The sequence below is a fragment of the Lagopus muta genome, chromosome 3 (genome assembly GCF_023343835.1).
Source record: "Lagopus muta isolate bLagMut1 chromosome 3, bLagMut1 primary, whole genome shotgun sequence".
Taxonomy (NCBI): domain Eukaryota; kingdom Metazoa; phylum Chordata; class Aves; order Galliformes; family Phasianidae; genus Lagopus; species Lagopus muta.
Window position 1 is genome coordinate 51,903,579 of NC_064435.1, and position 20,556 is coordinate 51,924,134.

At 40.2% G+C, this 20,556-nt stretch overlaps 2 protein-coding genes across 3 annotated transcripts; one reads left to right on the forward strand and one right to left on the reverse strand.

Moving 5' to 3' along the window:
* Nucleotides 1-927: 927 nt before the first annotated feature.
* Nucleotides 928-13,582, reverse strand: CEP76 (centrosomal protein 76). Of its 2 annotated transcripts, none has more exons than XM_048939685.1 (12): nucleotides 13,489-13,582; nucleotides 12,938-13,093; nucleotides 12,207-12,288; nucleotides 11,605-11,829; nucleotides 10,765-10,950; nucleotides 8,963-9,060; nucleotides 7,831-7,959; nucleotides 6,806-6,997; nucleotides 4,530-4,696; nucleotides 3,649-3,982; nucleotides 2,279-2,496; nucleotides 928-1,812 (listed from the first exon to the last, which is right to left on the reverse strand). In XM_048939685.1, exons 1-12 carry the CDS (start codon nucleotides 13,549-13,551, stop codon nucleotides 1,674-1,676), a joined length of 1,989 nt encoding a protein of 662 aa, XP_048795642.1. In that variant the 5' UTR covers nucleotides 13,552-13,582; the 3' UTR covers nucleotides 928-1,673. The 2 variants fall into 2 exon arrangements, with proteins under 2 accessions (XP_048795642.1, XP_048795643.1); XM_048939686.1 differs by lacking the exon at nucleotides 13,489-13,582 and adding an exon at nucleotides 13,323-13,450.
* A 35-nt stretch (nucleotides 13,583-13,617) lies between these two features.
* PSMG2 (proteasome assembly chaperone 2) lies at nucleotides 13,618-20,292 on the forward strand. Its single transcript, XM_048939687.1, has 7 exons — nucleotides 13,618-13,749; nucleotides 14,808-14,979; nucleotides 15,776-15,834; nucleotides 16,608-16,726; nucleotides 17,807-17,980; nucleotides 19,447-19,567; nucleotides 19,922-20,292. The coding sequence occupies exons 1-7, from the start codon at nucleotides 13,693-13,695 to the stop codon at nucleotides 20,039-20,041; spliced, it is 822 nt and encodes a 273-aa protein (XP_048795644.1). The 5' UTR covers nucleotides 13,618-13,692; the 3' UTR covers nucleotides 20,042-20,292.
* Nucleotides 20,293-20,556: the final 264 nt, after the last annotated feature.

Consider the following 20,556-nt stretch of genomic DNA (forward strand, 5'->3'; position numbering starts at 1 on the left):
ATGGATGAGGCTGGGCTCTTATCTGTGGTGTGTAATGATAATAAAGGAATAGTGGCCTACAACTTGAACATAGGAAATTCTGTATTAACATGCAGAAGAACTTCTTTAAGGGTGGCAGAGCACTGGAACAGGTTGCCCAGAGAGGCTGTGGAGCCTCCTTCTATGGAGATAGTCAAGGCTCATCTGTACATCTGTAATTTTACCCAGCTGCAGTTTTAGCAAAGGCAGTTAAACATTCCCCTCCGCATCCCCTTCCTAAGAGATACGAGGCTGGTAACTTACACAACAGTATTTTGCAGTGCCCCCATCTGTACAAACAAGAGTAGTGCACAGCGGGTAGGCAAGATAGAGCCTGGTCCCAAGGAGCCACACACTAGTCCCTATTTTGCTATTAACTGTACTGAACATACTTTTTGCCCTCTCTTATTTTTACACATGCATATAAGGGATACCACTGTAACTGAAATGCAACCAGTATCTAAGCAAGATATTGCATTAGTCCTATCCCACATCCAACGCAACCCAGCCTTTCAACATGTACTAGATACAATGAAATCAAGGGAGAAATTGTATTTATTTGCCTGTTACACATCTTGACATTGTTATTTAATGGTCCTCAGGTGCAGTGTGTGTTGCAAGCTTCTCAAGCATTAATCATGACTTTTTAGTTCAGCTCCAACCGAATTCTCTGCCAAGCAGAAAAAAGGAAGGTGGACACAGGAAATCAAAGGCAAGAAGTAGCTTCTACAGAAGCAGCTGACTTGTTTCAATTTAGCCTCAAAAAGCAATAGCTAGAGTTCCCACGGTAAAAAGAATGAAAGGGAGGGCCCAGTTGCCATTTCTCAAAGCATAAAGGATAGAAGATAACCATAAAAATCACCCATGTGTTTAAGACCATCAATACCACAGACAGATAATTAAGCATGGATGGGAATATGAAAATCTGACAAAATCAGGACTAGTTATTAACCAAAATAACTTCTAATTCAAAAGCCTACTAAGTTTGACTGTCAAAACCCATAGAGTTGTTTAGAGAACAACCTCTACAGGTTTGGGTTTTGTCCTTCCAGTCATCTACTACCTTGTCAGGAAAAAGGGATGAGGCCAGACAGACATTAATCAAACCCAGCACAGCTATTAAGGTGTCCAGGCATCCAAGTCTGGTTTTTAAACAAAAAGCCATCATAATTTGTTGCATTCACAGAGTAACAGCATTACCTATATCTGACTGACCTTAGAAACTATCACTAACTTCAAAAGAGGGAGAAATAAATTTCCATTATGGAAAAGAAGCATAAATGAACTTCAGTAAGTCCGGCTCCCACTCATTCATAAAGAATACCCTGGACATCATTGACACAGAGATAAAACAGACTGTTTTCTAAATTAGTTCTCACATTAATTCAGAACTGTGAAAGAGAAACCAATATTGTTCATACGCACTTTAATAACTTGACCAACATTCCTGTAAGTATTAAAAGTAGCTTTTATTAAAATAGAAGTTCTTTGTATAAATATAATCATTACTGTGTACACAATTCATTTTGCTACAAACACACTGCCATATTCAAAATCAGTGGCATTATATAAAGTACAATATTTGTTCAGCTGCATAATTTCATATGCAAGTACCTTATTTTGCACATCTGGAGAGGTATGAATTATTTTGCTTTTCAGAGGACAGAGCGATATTTACAAGCAAACATGATCCAAACAGCACATGCAGATTCAGGGTAAGCAAACACACGTACACGAACAGCAAGTCGCACCTGGTCACCCCTACAACAGATTATTTCTTCACAAAAAGGAGACCTGTGACAGAAAACAAGAACAACAAATATCACCAAGCTGTTCTTTAAGTTTTCAGTTACACAATTATTTGAAACTTGCTTGACAACTATCTAGGAGCATCCAAATAAGGTTAAACCAAATAAGAAATACTGTTTTGTAGTGGAATGGCTGTTGTGTTGAGAAGAACAAGATTACATTGGCTACTTTTAACAATGGCAAAAAAATTAAGATAACTGTATTTCAGGGAAAAAATATTTTCCCTGAATTTCCCCTCATATTTTAATTTAATCCATTAGAAGTCTATCACCACTGAACTTGCCCAACTCAACACAAAAGCTGTACGCTGTGACCCATTCATTATGTATGCCACACACTCCTATCAGTTCTAACTTCAGGAAATTGGTTTTCTTTAATACTTCACTACCAAAACAAGCCACAATTCATATTTAAGCATTACTACTTGGTATTTGTACATACTCAGTCTTACCGAAGACATGTGGCAAATGCTCTCCTGGCATTTCTGTATACAAAATGGATTGGAAACCCCTTAAATGTGTGACCATCAGGTACTGCTCTTCTTACAGCATCCTGAAACTCCTCATTTCCTGCAGAAATACCTGTTGCACGTTCAAGCTCATAGGCTGCTAATGCAGGTGACAGTAGATAGGATAGATGGTCATCCCAAACAGTAGAAAGGCCAAGATCCTGTGAAGCAAATTACAGCATGATGACAACCATGCAGAGAAAAAAATATGAGGATATTATTAAGTTTGGATACTGTATAGATTCAGAAAAATCTATGAACAATCTTTGACTTGTAATTCATGGAAGTGAACCTGTGAAGCAGTAAGATACACATACTGATACACACACCAAACCAGAAGAATCAAGAATCAAACGCTAAAAACAAAATACCAAACATTTACCAAGAAATTAAGTCAGACTAGATTAAAACAAGTCTAGCAGAGCTGAAACCGGATGTTTTGGCTACAATATCTTTGAAAGAAGTGTAAGATCACAGTGCTAACTCAAAGAAACAGCAGAAATATGGAAAGGATCAACTAAGATTCACTTCATGTTTTTCTAATGTCTCTTGGAAGTTCACTTCAAAAAACAATGGAAGAGTTCCCAAAAGAATGAATGCACACGCACACACACGCGCTTTCCTTCTCCCATTCCACAAGTGCAAACAAGTAGAAAAATCTACCACTTCCATAGTTGATGAGATTCATACTCTGAGAATTATTTGCCACACTAAGTTTGAGCTTTAGGTAGTAAGAGAACAATTAGAAAAAGATAGTAAGGGAGGGGTGGGTGGGGAGGGAGGCGGTTGTAAGGGAATAAGAGTGAGAGAGGAGAGAAATCCTGACTAAGAAACTAACTTCCAGAAATCCCTGCTGATTTTCTAAAGCATTCAGAGTATAACTGTGACAGCTGATATCCTGCTTCTAATGAGAAACAAGTAAGATTGTGATGGATACACTCAGCTCACTGACAGAATTTACCTTCTTAGTTCTTTCATAGAGCACATATAAATAGCCTGTAGATGCCTGTAAGCTAAAAATCATGCTTCTCAAAACAGAGCCAATGGCAGGGTGGGAGGAATAAGACCACGAGACTGCAGAACTGCCACTGCAAATACTAAGTGTGACAGCTAAACTAGCTCTGTACAGTCATCAAGTGTTTTTTTTTCCAGTTGCTTCAATTTTAAACACACCAGATTTCTGCAAAAGCTGACAGAGAACACACTGCAAAGATCTAAGTATTTTCATTACAAGCAGCTGCTCAAAACAAGTACACAGTAAAAACGTGGTCTGTTCAGGTAATAAAGGCACAATGACAGTTTTTAAAGATTACCTTCCTGTGTTCTGAGACAAGTATTCTCAGTTGCAGTTCTAAATCGTTGCTCGTCACTGCTGCATCTATCGCAGAAGCACACAAAGGAGGAAAAGGGGGAACTGAAGATGCGGTTCCGGGAGAACAAACTGATTTTATTGCTTCTGCACTCATGGGCTTCCATTTAGACTCATCGTGTAAGTCAAACACACAGACCTCCACTGCATCAGAGGGCTGACAGTTTCCGTAGAACTTCTGATGATTGAAGACACAACCTATCGTGCGATAAGGATACAATGGCTTGGGCTGTTCAACTATTGGAGGGTCATCAGGGTTGATAGGTCTGTGAATGTACCTGATTAAAAACATCCAAGTTTTTATTAATAATCTCTGTATTTTAAGTCAGGCTAAAAATATTTCAGTAGGACAGAAGTCATTTCTCCTTTTAAAAACATAACCCAGATTTGTTATCATCCTCCCCCCGACCCCCACCCAGATAGCATTCTTGATTTACAGGAAAGCAATTATACACATTTTGGAGGCACAGCACACAACCAATCACTTTTCTTCTTTAAATCTAGAAAAGTAAACTAATTAATTGAGCAGATGCTCAAGTGCAAAGAAGTTCCTATATGGCTTAAAACCACAGAAAAGTATATTATGAACTAGTTCACTCACACTCAACCAGTTATTCTCCAAGCAGCAGAAGTACACAGAGCAAAGATTCACAGACAAAAGCCTCCTAGATACTTAATAGACGAGAAGACAGGGAGATAAGTATCACAAAGTAACAACACAAAACCAACAGGAACACACAAACACACAGAAATAAAAACCACACCAGAAGAACTATACAAATCTCAAACCACATTGTTTAATTTTCTTATTTTCTTTTTACTCACCTATGTCCTGTTAAGCTTTCCCAAAAAGTAATCGTTCCATCGGTTCCACAAGTCATTACCCACGTGTGGGGGACTCCTTTTGCTTTTGTTCCTACACACACAAAGGCTTCCAATCCATAGCCAAGAAGAAGACTGCACAGAAGGTTAGCATGATCTTCACAGTCACCCTAGATAGTAAGCGTCTGTAAGTTCATTTAACTATCAGGCATAGCGAAAAACATTAGGAAAAAAAATAGTATTTCTCCAGTTATAATCTAGCAAGTCATGTTTCCCTCCCGTTTACCTAAAGCATACATCAGAAGTCAGGACTTTAAGGTTTACGAACTCAAGGATCTTGGAGTCTATTTTTTATATGCACTATATCAAAGAATATCAGGCCTCTACAACTTTCAACACTGTAAAAAGAGTACAGCAGAAAAATAAGATCTATGCACATACTACAAAAAGCAAGCCCAAACCAGGACCTATCCATCTAGGAAGACCAAACTAACTGCCATACCCTTGTAAGATACCTGAGGTAGTGTCAGATATTCTAAGTTCGGAAACTTAGCCACTAAATGAAATACAGAACTTCTGTAACTTTACTACCTTAAATGTACTGTCAATGTTCAGAAAAATACTGTAATGCTATAATGATAATAGCAGAGTAGCAAAGCCTCTGTCTACAGCGAAAGAGAACGAGCCCAAATGCAGCAGCCACAGATGCAGAAAGAGCAGCTGCTTACCTTTGGAAGGCGTCAGAAAGGAAGGGATCTCCAGCAAGAGATACCCTCACCTCCATTGCCAACCCTTAAATGAGGTCTGGGAAAGACCCTGGTTCCATCCCTTCCAGTCACTCAGGGGCACTGCATGTACCTGAGCTCCCCTGGGTTGGCCCTGCCTTCGCACCTGGTGTTCAATCACTGGTCCAGACCATGACTTAGCATTTCCACTACAAACATAAAACAGGATCTCTCAAGAATTTCGCTACTAAGCTATTAAACAGCTGAAAGTCATGTCTCACTGCATTTCCTGTCAACGAGAATGAAGTTTTCCTCACATTAGGAGATTAGTAGCAATAAATTGATGATGTCTAATTTTTCCTCTTACATTCCTTACAAAATGTTAGCTGTAAAAAAAAAAATTCCACATGCAACAAAGCCTCCCTAATACAAATCACAACATTCATTAGATAAATAGCATAATCTTCTAATATAATCTACAAAGGAAGTATCAAAGTAAGTACATTTCAACAAGTTTAGGTGTTGCAGAGCAGTGTTTACACAGAGTCCAGGATATATCAGCTTTTCATGCTGCCTTGCCAGCAAGGGGCTCTGGGGCACAAGGAGCTGAGAGGACAGAAACAGGACAGCTGACCCAGACTGCCTCCAAAGGGATGTCCCATGCCACATGGCACAGTGTTCAGCAATAAAAGCTGGGGTGAAGAAAGAGGAAAAGAGAATGTTTGTGGTGATGGCTTTTTTTTTTTTCCTTAAGAAACCATTACACATGATGAGACCAGCTTTCCTGGAGGTTGCTGAACATGTGTGTACTGAGGGAAAGTAGTAAACAAACTCCTTGCCCTGCTCTGCTTGCATGTGCACCTCCACTTTCAATTATAAACACATTACTGGGATTTTGAGTATCTCAGTGATGATAAAAAGCACCAATTACTCCAAAGAAGCATTTAAAGGGATCAGTATTACTTTAATGAACTCAACATAAAAATACTAATCCAGAATGAGCCTGATTTGTTTCACTTATCATAGTCATATGATACAAACCTTGGACTAAGTGGAAACTTTTTGTGAAAAACCCTATCTTGCATAAACTGAATGCAATATATTTTAGCACCATCTACAAAGTCATTTTTTCCAAAAAGCTCTTCCTCAACCAGTACAGAATTAAGCACTGATTCACTGAACAGCCACATACAATCTTAGAGAAGTGAAGCAACTTCATTGTCCAATGGATGCATTGAAAAGTGGATTCCAATAACAGCACTAAAGAAAGTAAGCTGGCTCCACAGAATCACCAAGGCTGGAGAAGACCTACAAGACCGTCCAGTCCAACCATCCACCTATCACCAATAGCTCTCACTAAACCATGCCCCTCAACACAATGTCCAAAAGCCCTCTTGTCTAATATTTAACATCCATCTCTATTTTGAAAGATCTTAAAGCTATTTGCATCTAAGCGTTCTCTGAAATGCATTTAGTCCACCTTTTGCAACCTGTTTTAAATTACTAACTTCATGCCAATTACAAAGGTGTCATGCAAACACTGTTTTTACATACCTTGTTTCTACATATGAACGCAAGAAGTGTGCACCACTGCTCTTGTTTGCCACCACCTCCTCCAATGACAGGAGCTCTTTCATAACCCAGGACACTGACAAATCGTGCTGCCTGTCTAGGTGTGTCCAGCAACCGGCCCGCTCGAAGTGGTCTGATATATGAACATACTGGACGGTTTACTCCATTTTCATCCTGAACATGGGGGAAAAAAAAGAAAATAGTACTGTTAAAACTTCCTGGAGCAATCCATAGCTACTGTTAGACCTTGGTGAAGCCTTCATTCTGGCTGTGCCAGGTGTGTTCAGCAGCAAGATGAACCCTCCCCACCCTTACGTGGAAGTTAACGCTACTCCTGAACACAGCTGGTGCAGCCAGAAGACCTTACTTCCCTGAAGACAAACAGTAGGTGTGGAATGCTTGTGGAAGTTATTTCATCATCTGTACCAGGAAAATTGCTACTCTACAAGTTAAATTCATATATTATCATGATAAACACAAAATACCTTACCATTCCTACTACTGAGGGGCAGTCACTAAGGAACAACTGATGCACAGTAACTTACTAGCCAATGATTTGTTCATGTCTGTAGCTACCACGCAACATTCACCAGCCAGATTACTTTCTTGACCAGAGAGTGCTCAAATATTGTGTGGATCTGCTCCGATACATCCAGTAACTCAGCTATTTATTATTCTATAAAGCTTGTTTGCAATAGCTTATATAGATCACTTAAGCATTTGCCATTCAGAGTTATTCAAGGAAAAGACTAAAATGGCTTTGCTACGTCCTACGCCAGGGGTGCTTAGAGCAGCCCTTCTTTATGAATCATGCTCTTCAGCTTCAGTATACATAGTTCAACTCTTGAAAACTTCATTTTCAGCATGCTATGTCACATGCAGCCCTGACTGGGATGTAACCACATCATAAATCTATACAGAATCTACATACGCAAACTTTAAAAATATATTTAACATTAAAAAAATATCTTGAAGAACAGATTAGTGTATCTGTAAAACGTACAAACCTGTGCAAAAATCTTTACCAGCCTTGAGTTGTGTGTAGGCCTAATCTGCAGGTATTCTCTCCACCACTGTTTAGCATACACAAGAAATAAACGTTCTTTTTCTGCTATCTTCTGACGTTCCAAAGTGAACTACAGGTAAAACAATAAACATAACCATTCACATATATACTAATTCCAAACAAGAACAAAAAAAAGTAATCAATATACATGTGTATAATCAATGAATATTAAGATGTTATAATTACAAAATAAACAACAGAGTTCGGCAAAGCAGATTATGATAACAAAGAGAGAACAGATAGAAAGCTTACCCCTATCCTGGACTCACTTACAAAACTCCAGCAGAGCAGATCTCCAGAAGAGATCCTTCCTCAGTAGCAGTCAGCTCTTAAATAGGTCTAAGAGAGATAGAGCTGGGCTCTACTCCTTCTGGCAGCACAGTTGAATTGCCTTCAACTGTGCTCCCATGGCTGACTCATGGATCAGCTCAGGTGATCAATCAGAGGTTCAGGCCATGACTCAGCAGTTCCCATACATACACAGTAGCACATGATTGTTGCATATGTAAAATGAAGTTTAATATGACAGCATGCAACCAATGCTAAAGAAAAGTATTTTCAAATGAAAAGCTAATGAATGTAAAGCTCAATTTACATTTCTTGTTTGTAGGCTCATATATCAAGCTTGACTGAAGTATTGTTCATCTTCAGTGAGGCATGTCTGTACAGAAAGATTACTCAGCTTGCAAAGCATGGAATAATATCTGTAAGCACCTTTGGGCCACCACTTACTGGCTTTTCAAGCAGAATAGCTGACCACTGACATTATTTTTTCAAGTGGGAAAAGAGAGCAAGGAAATATATACAATACACTTAGCATCCTTCAGATAGTACCTTACTTATTGCACCTCTTAAAATTTTGATATAGGTAATCAATAAAAATAAACATAGTAAAATTCCAAGTGAAGTAATAATCAACGTAAACAAAGTAGTTAAAAACAAGGTAACTGCATTTAAACCGAGTGGGGAAAAAAACCCACAACTCCTTACATCTACATAAGTAATTGCATAGTGAGCATTCCCCCTGCTGATAAAAGAATAGGTCACCCCCTCACCCCCAGAATATGACTTACCTGAGTGTTTGTTATTTCTGGAGACAGTGTCTTACTAAGCGGTGGATACATTTCAAGTCTGACGTTCAAAACACCAACAGAAACCTTAGATTCTGTACCTTTGAACAAAAATACATTCCTATCAGTGCTTTCAAATTCATTTTTCTCAGAACTCCAGCAGGGAAGGAACAAACAGTAGTTTTAATCATACAATCACAAAAAAACAAAACAAAACCTGAACTTCTCTAAGTATGTACAACATAAAGATCTTCACTTAAATTTTCAACTCAAGAATGAGTGAAAAGATAACCTGGCTGAAGAAGCTGGTAACTGGATCTGAGCTCTAAAGTCTCTTTTCAGGCAATATCAGAACGTACAAGATAAATGCTGTTCTATACATGCTAGAATAGGCACCTACAAATAGATTGGAAGAGCCAGTGTGAAAGTGTCCATTCTTACTGACTGTACAACTCACTGCTCAAATTAATGTCGTCAGAGCAGAGTGGAACTCATTTTACCCAACACAGCTTATTAACAAGACCTGAGATGCCATACAGACAATCATTTTATATTTATTTATATATATATATATATATATTTTTAAAGTAATCTAATGTTGCATAATGCTCAGCCATTTTGAACTCCACAAACAGCAAGAATAAATTACAACAGTGATATGGAGTGATAAACAATCTGAGCAGAAACACCACATAGTAGGTTGTTTATTTGAGATAGCAGCATGCTTTTCCATGTTCTTGATGAATTTTGTACAGTGGCTAGAATTTAGAAAAGGAGAAAAAGCACCTGAATATCTAAATTTATACTCTATTACTCTAGAAAAAAAAAGTTAACAATAAATAAATTAGAACATTAGATTAGAACTCCTCCCATCACCCATGTAAGCATTAAACAAGTTATTACAAATAAACACCTCTGTACCTAAGAGTCTATACAAAGTCATATTGCTTTGTAAAGTTTTGCCAACAATCAGCACTGTTAGAATAAAATGATGCCAACATAGTAGTAAATAAGCATACTACATTCACGTTCACTGAAAAAGAAAAGCATGCAATAATGATGGAAATGAATAACAATTTAAATAGTACATTTGATCTTAAAAATATTTTGAAGATAGAGTTGGAATTAGCAAGGGCCTGCTAGCATATCTAGCTGGTAGAGACTGTGACAATGCACGCTCAAATGATTCAACTATGATTTGACAGAACACTGGGGTAAGAACTCAAGATACACCATGATAGTGCTAGATCTAGACTTAAAGTCATATTATCCCAAATACTTAGGATGGAACAGTTGAAAAGGGTGGCGGTGACAAATGACACAGCAAAATATAGAGATGTATCAACAGTTCAGCACCTGAACAAAGCCACTCAACCCTTCTATAAGAAAACATGCTTCCAGCTACTGGAACGCATGGCAGCACAGCAGAGATCACTTTCTCCAACAACTGCTACAGAGCACAAGCTAGATTTTACACTTGAGAGCATTGACATGCTATTTTTCCTGGAGATGCATGTGTTGATTTATGTTTGTTTTGACAGTCTACCCACATGCTGGAGTTAACAGAGACTCCCAGATACAGGGAGCATTATTGCACGTGATCTGGACACATATTCTTAACAATTTGATAAGACAAAAATCAGACCATCACTCTCACTCTCTTACATAAACTCCTCTTAAGGATACCTTAAAGTATTTCATGAGTTGAACTGAAATCAAACCAAATCATAAATATTACTCTAAGCTTATAAGCAAACTTAATACACAATATTTTAATTCATCATTAAACGCTTATTTATTCTTACCTACACCCAGGAGTTCAACAGCAACATTTGTGATGCCGTTCTCTGCAGCTAAGACAGATCTCCACTCCAAGAAATAGGATGCTACCAGCGTTGTCTCACCATACGTGTCAGTTCTGATCAGAACCATATGCACGGGATCACATACAGATAACATAGTGGTTGCATCCACCATTTTACTCCCATCACCTGCCATAATTAAACCAACATTAAACAGCCAAGTTTAGCATCCCAAGTCCTCCTGAAAATAACACTATTTTTAAAGTATGACAACATAAAAATAACTGCATATATTCTCTTGAAAACATGGAATGCTTCAGGTCTATTTACTGTACACCAGTATTGATTCCAGAATTCTTCCTGTAACATTCATCTGCCACCACATTTCCCAGCCACCAACAGCAGAAAGGTAATACAGGTGTTCAATGACTGACTATTCCACAGGTATCTGCCAGCTCATAGCAAACTAAGCTCAAAGTAAAGTTTTTCCTTTTCCTGTAGCAAATTCCTATCTACCTTCACAAAAACCTTCAAGGTTGGAAGGAACCTCTGGAGGTCAGCTGGCCCAACCCCCTGCTCGAGAAGAGACACCCAGAGCAGGGTGCTCAGAACTATGCCAGTTACTTCAGAGTGGAAAAGACTAGGTAAGAGCAGAGAAGGATCTAGAAGTGAAACCTAATACAGTCATCAATTTCCCTACAAAAATACAGTAATAAATAGGAAAGAAACATGCTAAATAATGTCAGACCTATTTTGGAATAACAATAAAGTCAAAAATAAATCCCATGAAACAAAACAAAAGAAACAACATAGCATTAGCTTGAAATTCATGATGTTCCTTACCTAGGCTCTCCTTGTGAACTTCAAGTAAAAAACCATCGTGGAAATCTGGCTCACAAGCACAGGGAACAGGTTTAGAACGGAAACGCTGATTTCGGAAATGTAGACACAGAGTAAAAGTAGAACAGATTTGGCCAGGCAGAGGATCTGGTTCCTGAAGATGTTCCAGAAAAGCTTTTCCACCCAGAACCTGAAGGTAAAGATACCTTCGTGTTGGGTCAATGTTAGCTGTAAAGCGTAGCAACAAAAATGAAGAGACTACAAACAGATCCCAGGAAGCATGTTAAACATCAGCTGACTAACAGGAGAACAGAAATAATAAAGGTTTTGAAAATATATCCCTAGGAGAAAGTGATTTTAAAATATACAGAAGCTGTCTTAATGTAAAACAAATGAAACATTAATATCACATAAAGATTGAATTTGGATCAGTCACACAAACTTACATCCTTTAGATAAGCAGGGTAGACATCTTTTTCTCCCCTTTGGAGGCTTTAAATGAATCCAGTTCATATTGGATTATTAATCCCAAACTCAATAATCCTACATTTGACATTTCTATTGAAACTATAATCCAGAAATATAAAAACAAACAAGCAACATACTTTTTTTCAAAACCGGTGGTTCTCTATCAACAAAATGTGTTGATGGTTTTGGAGATGAAGTCCTCTCCTTTCCATTCACATCCTGGAATCACAATAAAGAATTTTTAAGGTGTTAAGTGAGGCAACAGCACTTTTCCCACAGTCTTATAAAATTTAATGCATTCTTCTTTCCAATCAAATGTTATTCCTCTTGTATACCCGCTGCTAATACGTGAGACTTAACAAAAACTGAGTAAACACTGACAGCGTAGTGTTACCACTACACCAAATATAGCATGCACAGTTTGGTCCTAAAACAACACAAGTTGCTACAGCCTTTTTGAACCATTAGAAATAGTACCTTCCTTTACATAAAGGAGGTCTACAAGAGAATGGGAGAAGTACACTTTGTCAGGGAGCATAGAGCTAGGACAAGGGGCAATGGCTTTGAAGTAAAATATGATGGATTTAGATGAGATAGAAAGAAGAATTCTTTTCAGAGAGCGGTGAGGTGCTGGCACAGCTGCCATGTAAGCTGTGGTGCCCCATCCCTGCAGGTGCTCAAGGCCAGATTGGATGGGGCCCTGAGCAGCTGAGCTGCTGGGGGGCAGCCCTGCCCATGGCACAGGGTTGGTCCCCTTCAATGTAAGCCATTCTGTGATTCTATGCTTTTAGCGTGTTAGAGCTTGGACAAGACACCACATCAGGAAGAGGAATAAGCAAAGTATTTTCACTCTTGGAAAAGTTCTCACATTGACAAATTTAAGTTCTTTCATAACGTCATCGATGATTCCTCGTTGTCTCAAGGCTTTTATCATATCTTCCATGGATAGCTGCTGATGCTCAGGTGCCAGCTCCTCACGTATTGTCTCTGCCAGAACTTCTCGGATCCTGCCATGGACATCCATCTGAAAGAGAACTCCTTACATGCTACACGTAGAAGCTCCTGACAGCAGTTGCGACTAAGGAAGCATTCTGTAGGTCTGCCAGTACTTTCTGCACATAGTGCCCACGAATCCTTGGATTAACTAAGAACCAGCCGAGGAAGTCACACCGCCTCCCCAACGCAGCTCTACCAATTAAAAGCGTTATGAGCACGATGAACCTGAACGCATTAAACCCCTTCCTCACAAACACCTGCAAATGCACGCGCTTCCGTTTGACTTCTGAGCGAGACAAAGAAATAAAAACTTCGAATGACAGCTCCTTAGTTCTCTAAGGCACAGTAGCAGGCAATGCCCGCTCCCTCCCCCTCTCAGCTCCACAGTAACAAGGAGGCAAAATGCCGGCCGGGACAGCTCACCTTTTGCAGCTGCTGCTGGATGAGCCGCTTCAGCTCCGAACCCTTCCCGGGCGGCAGCGCCATGGCGGCGGGCGGCAGCGGGGCCGCGCGCGGAGCTCCGCCCCAACGGCCGCGACGCGAGGAGGGCGGGGCGGGGCGGGGCGGGGCGGGAAGCGGGCGGAGCCGCGCCTTGCGGCGTCCATCTCCGAGTGCGGCCTTGCCGGTATGTTCGTGTCTTGCGATGGCGGCGGCCCCGATTTCGAGGGCTTCACGCTGCTCATGGTGAGTGGTTGCCGGGGTCTGCCCCGTGGTGCTGGGGGGGTGGAGGTCGGGGGGCTGCGGTCTGAGCGCCTCCGGTCTTTCTGAACGCCTCCAGGGATGGGGCTCCCGCAGCTCCCTGGGCAATCTTCCCTCTTTCAGTTTAAAGCCATCTTCCTTGTCCTATCCCTGTGGGCAGCGCAGCACCGCACAGCCCCGGGCTCACGTACGCCTTCAGGGGTGAGGGAGAAGAAAGGTAAAACGTGTGGGCTGATAGTTTGATAACAGGGCAGAAAAGGGAAAACAATGACGAGAGAGGAACATACGGAAGTGAAGCACGCTGCGATTGCTCACCACAATCTGACCCGGCCCCCAGCCAACCCCCCCCACCCCAGTTGTGTTGCCGAGCACCTCAGCACATGGCGTGGGACGTCCCTTGGGCCGCTGTGGCTCTGCTGCCCTGGTTCTGCCCTCACAGCTCCTTGGACCCCCAGCCCCATGCTGGCAGGGCAACGCAAGGAGCCGAAATGGCCTTGGCTTTGTGAGTGCTGCTCTGTAGCAGCCACAACAACAGCGAGGTATCAGCGCTGTTCTCATGTGAAAGACAAAACGCAGTGCTACACCGGCTATTAGGGACTTAACTCCATCTCAGCTGAAACCAGGGCAGTGAAGAACACCTCATTCATGCTTACAGCTCAAGCTGAGACTTGTAGTTGAATGTGTAATATCAACGTTACCATTAGGTGTCACTTGAGGTCTGCCGATCTCTGCATTTGTTTTAGAGTGACTTACCAATTCTGCATTCCCGTCTCCCTGCGTTCCCACCCCCCCAAAAAAAGGGGGGTGGAAGAAGACAAGTTTCAAAACCCTTGTTCAAGTTTACAGTGAGAGACAGGGTTATTTACAGAAGTGGCCAGTGTGATTTTGGGTGACCAACCTAAGGGATAGCCATCTTTGCCTGAAAATGAGCTGTCACTTAAAGAAATCACATTTAGTCAGAAATGAAATATCTTGAACCTTCACTGTTTGGAGAGCGTATTGTCTGTAAAACACATTGTAATTCATTGATTTCTTCACTTCAGCCAGCAGTGTCAGTGGGAAACGTTGGCCAGCTGGCAATAGATCTAGTGATCTCCACACTTTGCATGCCTAAAGTGGGCTACTTCTACACCGACTGCCTGGTGCCGATGGCGGGGAATAATCCTTATGCAACAACAGAAGAGAACTCTATGGAGCTGAGCATAAATGCTGAAGGTGTGTACTGAATGCTTATGGTGTTTGCAGGATGCATGCAGTGCAAGCAAGGTTGCATTTACTTTTTTTGTTGTTACATTCTGCTTATGGGAACTTGTTTAAACTAAAGTCCGTAATAACAGCTTCAATGATAAGTTTCTGTCTTAGGAATAAGAATGTGTTTAGACTTGCAGAGGAAACTCTTAGACCTTACTTTATTTTTGATAACCAGTTTGACATATGGAACCAGTAAAAAATGCTGACTCACAACCATGTTACAGGGCAGCCAAAACTCACAACAATTTTAATCCTAAGCAACATGAAGTGTGCACATAGTTCAGGTGCAGGAATGCAAGCTGCATTCTGGTGTGGAAAGGGATTTCTCCCTTCTCACCTATTTTTGTCTTTTTCCCTTTGTGCTATTTCTCCCCCTTAAATTCACTGGGTTTTGCCCCATCTCAGTCATGGCATTTCTTTCCTTTCTTTTTTCTTCCTTTTTTTTGCTCTTAAATCATAGAAATTTCAAAATAATCTGCCAGAATCTTTGTAAAGCTGCACAAAAGAATTTCCTGAATCATCATAAGAGACAGATCTTCTTATGTTCTGTTTCATTCAATCTTTTGAATCTGTGACAGGTGAAATTAAGTCCAGTGAAGACATTGCACAAAAATAGGTGTTTATTTTTAACAGCAATTGGGTTTTCCAGTAATTGGATTTGATAACTGGTTATCCTCAGGTTTGTAAAGAAGATAAGTCTGTATACTTCTAAGCCCAGATTTATTTTTTTGTTAAAAAGCTTCATTATTTCTCCTTGTAGTGTATTCATTGCCTTCAAAGAAACTTGTAGTTCTGCAGATCAGATCACCTTTTATAAAGGTACGTGCGTCCATTGATTCTTCTGAGCTCATTCGTCAGTAGTGCAGTTCTGTGGGCAGATGCTTCAGGCATCCTGGGTCAGTTTTACAAAATGACTCAAGCTTACCAAAGAAGCACAACTAGAAGTAAATCTGCCAGGCTAGAGAACATTTTCTTAAAACAGACCAAAATCTAGCAAAACATTTTTCTACTTAGTGCTGTAACACTTTCTGTGATGGATACAGTTTTGTCTCAAAGCTGATTTCTGTACTCTCTGAGAGCTGAGGTTTAGTTTTGTTTTTCCAAACCCCATAACAACTCAGCTGTATTGTTAGATCTTATTGTTAACATGTCCTTAGTTATTAATAGTCTCAAACAAAATACAGAATGTTCTGAGTTTTGTCCATTTTTCTTTTCTTCACACAGTTCTTGCCTTTCTGTATGTATCTTGTGTTATAATGGCTTAATTTTTGCTATTGCTTTTTGGCAAAATATGGAAGAATATGATGTGATCTAAACATTGTCCCCTCTTGTTCTAAAGCTTTTTCCTATGGTACTTATGGCACTTATGTTGTTATTCGTGTGCTCTTAATAAATGTAATCATTATGTGTGTAGCTTTAATCAGATAAATTGCCAGTCTTCTGCTTTTTGAAAGTAAATGTGAACCTGTGAGCTTAAGGGATGTGAAGAAAAATCTATACAAAGATGAGCATTAAATATGACATCTCTTTTGGTGGTTTTTTTTATCAACACAAAACATTTTTATTTCATTTTCCTCTGTCTTTGCATAAAGAACAAGTACAGGCCATTCTGTCAAACACTGCTTTCTTGGGTGGAAAGCAGCAAATGTGCCAGACTCATTCTTCTGTCCAGCAGCCACGCATACCAGCGCGATGACGAACAGCTCCTCGGGTATGTTTGTCCTTAAAAGATCTATTTAATGTTTATGATCTCTTTGGCAGTCTGACTTTTTTCCCTCTTTCTGTAGTACTTTTCATTATTTTGCTTTGCTGTGTAGATAGGACATCTTGTTTTAATAACGTATGAAATGTTTCATGTTACACAGCGCTAGTCTCTGAACTTACTCCTGTTGAAAGTCCAGAGCAAAGAATATGCTGTAAGGACATCGTGCTTGGCCTGCGCTGTCGGTCTCAGTTTTAACTTCTTTATTTCTTCCTGTTGCAATCAATGTCAAGGACCACCAGCTGCTTGAGGTCACTGAGTAGGCATCTAAGATTTAGTAGAATATTAGTTAGTCTCCTAACCTTTCACTGATCATTCTGAATGGTGAGGATTTTCAGTGTGTGACAAGATTTCCAGGCTGTATCCAGGTGTGGAGCCTTAAAGGAGGCTTAGGTCTATGTGCTTCCCAGATGGAGTGCCCAGTGCTGTTTGCATTCTGTCTAAAGAACGGCCAGCTAAGATGGAGAGGAGTGGGAAGGAGTGATATTCATTTTGCACATTCTGAGTCACAAGTTGTACCCGTTTCTCCTGTTTTTGTGAAGGGGAACATGAGCGCCACAGCTCTGACACCAGAGTCACTAAAGGCAGAGAATAACACATGCAGAAAAACAGCTTGTTGAAGTCTGGGGGTTGCTGTAGCATGAGCCTATTATAAATACTGTGTAACAGTGAAGTCCATACTTACCTTAACTTTAACTGAATCTGTTCCCATCTGAAGGAAGAAAAGTCACCTTTTATATATAAATTATTTTAGCAGCAAAAGTTCTCCTACTTATGTGGTTATGTAGCTGGTATTTGCCAGTCACAAAAGCATCTAAAAAGGATACCTTAGTTGTGTTTGTGGCAGAAAATTGTGTATATTGTCCTGAAGTCACTGCACACTCGTAAACTTCAGCTTGGAGAGGAAGGGAATATTGCAGTTCTTTGTTGCAGGCTAGAGGTCCTCAATGCTTGCAGCTTCCTTCTGTCACAAGTAATAACTTCAGTGCTTTTATTGCCAGACTGAATACATTCTTGATTTGTTCCTAGGACACCGCTGCGCTACTTACTTACACCAGCTCTTGAGAAAGCGATTGAAGGCCATATGCAGGAACTGAAATGGAAAGAAATGGAAAAAGTAGCAGCTTACCCTGGAATAAGTGATACAGAAAAAGTGCTACATATTCCTGGAGGTGGCATCACAAAATTGCTGTTTACTGAGAGGTGAGTTGCATGGAGATAAAGGCATAAAGGATATCAGGTTTCCTATCAGGGCAGCTGGAGGTGTCCAAGGCCAGGTTGGATGGAGCCCTGAGCAACCTGATCTCGTACCAGCTATGGAGGTTGGTGGCCCTGTGTGCAGCAGGGAGGTTGGAACTTGATGATCCTTGAGTCCCTTCCAGCCCAAGCCGATCTTCAACTCTAATGCATGAGTAAAATTATTATGGATTAGTTCTTATAGATCTTCATTGTTGTTAAAAGGTGTGCACATTAGGAACTGTGGCAAAAGCATGTCAGGTGGCAAACTTTAGCTAGCAGAGCTCAGTCTCTGCACTAAACACATTAGTTCTGCAAAAGGGATTTGTTTTGTAAGTGCCAGGTGGAAAATCAGCTTTGGTTTGGTTTTTTTTTTTTTTCCTTAACTATTGCTTTTGTCACTCATCCAAACTGCTGTCTCCAGCAGCAGGAGTTCCTGATAGAGAGCTTACCTTTGTGCTGACTCCAGCTATGGAAACAGTGCATAAATGCAAAAGCTGAAACCTCCCAGGACTGCAGAAATCAAAGTAAACTAAACCAAAAACATGCAAAAACTTCATGCCTGAATGAATAAAACACGAGAATGCTAAGGGAAACTGAACTTTTAAAGATAAAAAATATTGAAGTTGTTGTAGCACATACATCATGGGACTGCATTTTAAACACATTGACGCTGTTTTGTGACCACCTCGTTGGTATCACTTCCCCCACAAAAAACAACCCACCAAAAACCCTTCTAACACAACAGCATGGTAAAAGCCATTTACCAGAAGTAGCGTTCCTGGTCTAACAAAGGAAGGGGTAAACTTCAGCATACCATATGTTTTTGCAGAATATATGCTTAAGTCAACTCTGATTGTGGGTTTTAATGACTTTTTCCCGAACGTTGCAATAGCAAACAGGGCTTGGAAAGTTTGCTTCATTGGTAGGAGGCAGAAGTGGAAATTGTAACAGCCTGCAAAACCACTGTTTGAAATACATGGAAGGATAAGAAGTGGTTGTATTGAAGGCTCTGTATAAATGCCCCGCTAGGGCAGAAGTGCCAACACTCTGGTTGCAGACTGCACGTAGAGGAGGCCCCGAGTTACCCTCTATGACATAGGATTCTTGCCTTGCAAAGGAAAGAATAATTTCAAGGTTTAGAAAGCAAACATTAGGTGTGGAAATGTAACCAAGCAAGTCTGGAGGAAAAATGAAATGAAAAAAAATGAATCGTGTGCGTGTGTGTATGTGTGTATATATATATATTTATATATATAATATATAAGGATGGTGTGTGTGTGTGTAATGCATGGGAATCTGCATTTTCCTTTTTAGTGTAATACTTCTTTTAAAGCAGACTATCTACCATCTAGCCTGTTGTGCTAAACACACAAATACATTTGTTCTTGATTTGCAAAAGAAACAGAAAAGCCTGCCTGTTTTTGTTGCAGTTGTTCCAAAGGAATCCACATGGCAGTTCTTCTCAAATTCTGCTCAGAAGGGGACAATATCCCTGACGCCTTTGGGCTTGTTAACTATCTGAATGAATGGCTTCAGCTAATTGAAATCAGAGTAAGTGCTGTTTGTTTTAGAGCTTTCATATTTTATATCAGCTATTTTCATTTTCTGTATTGGCTGGCTTCACTTTGGCCTGCGGTCACCAAGAGCAGGCCAAATGTAAGATATGTTTTGATTAAAATTGTGCTGGGAAGTTTCCCACCCAAAAAAACAAACCTTGGACAGAGGTGGTGGAAACTGTAAAGATTTCATCCGCTTAGAACTTGCAATATTTTTCTCTAGAGCTGTCCACCATGACACTGACCCTTGAAAGGCTGCCCATGATTTTAACACATATGCCAGAGAGAAAGTTGCATTAAATCGCATTATTCTTTAAAACTTCAGAGAGTTACTCTGTCCTTGTTGCAGAGAAATTCTTCCACGGATGCTTCTCCAGAGAGGGAAATACCAGATCCTTCTTCACAGTGGAAAATACCAAGTTCTTGGCGCCTGCTTTTTGGCAGTGGTCTTCCACCTGCACTCTTCTGAGCTGTTTGGATTTCTTCTGTAAGTCACACCGGTATGGTGTCCATCATCCCATGAGAAGATGATTGTATACTAATTGCCAAGCGACAGCAGCCTGATTTGTGATGTAAATACATTCTTAGGGAAAACTTCTTTTACCCCTGCTAACTATTGAAATAGCAGTAACTTTCAGAAGTTGAACAAAGAAATAGGTTTGACATAGTTGTTTATTGAAGATTTTTTTTTTCTTTTTAAATAAAATATTTTCAAAGCCCTTTTTGTCTGGTTAAAGTATTACTGCAGTGGGAAAGCTCACAGTGTCTCTCTTAGCACTTGATTGACATGCAGTTTTTTAATTTTTGTAGAAAGATAAAGGCCCACTCTTCTAAGTCAATTGTGGATCTCTCTTCCAAAACCTTCCTGCTGGTGTCAGTATAGCTCAGATCCTCTCAGTGACCCTCTGCATTTTCCCAATGTTACCTCAGTAGCTTCAGCTGGGGAGGCTGTGAGTGGCAGAGTAGCATGTGCTGTGTTTTCTG

Coding starts and splice junctions, on each gene's coding strand:
- CEP76 (XM_048939685.1), bottom strand. CDS start 13,551: ATGGCGCTGCCGCCCGGGAAGGGTTCGGAGCTGAAGCGGCTCATCCAG. Junction 11,830..12,206: donor ACCACCGGTTTTGAAAAAAA/GTATGTTGCTTG, acceptor TACGCTTTACAG/CTAACATTGACCCAACACGA. Junction 1,813..2,278: donor GCATTTGCCACATGTCTTCG/GTAAGACTGAGT, acceptor TTTCTGTCACAG/GTCTCCTTTTTGTGAAGAAA.
- PSMG2 (XM_048939687.1), top strand. CDS start 13,693: ATGTTCGTGTCTTGCGATGGCGGCGGCCCCGATTTCGAGGGCTTCACG. Junction 16,727..17,806: donor GATGACGAACAGCTCCTCGG/GTATGTTTGTCC, acceptor ATTTGTTCCTAG/GACACCGCTGCGCTACTTAC. Junction 19,568..19,921: donor TTCAGCTAATTGAAATCAGA/GTAAGTGCTGTT, acceptor TCCTTGTTGCAG/AGAAATTCTTCCACGGATGC.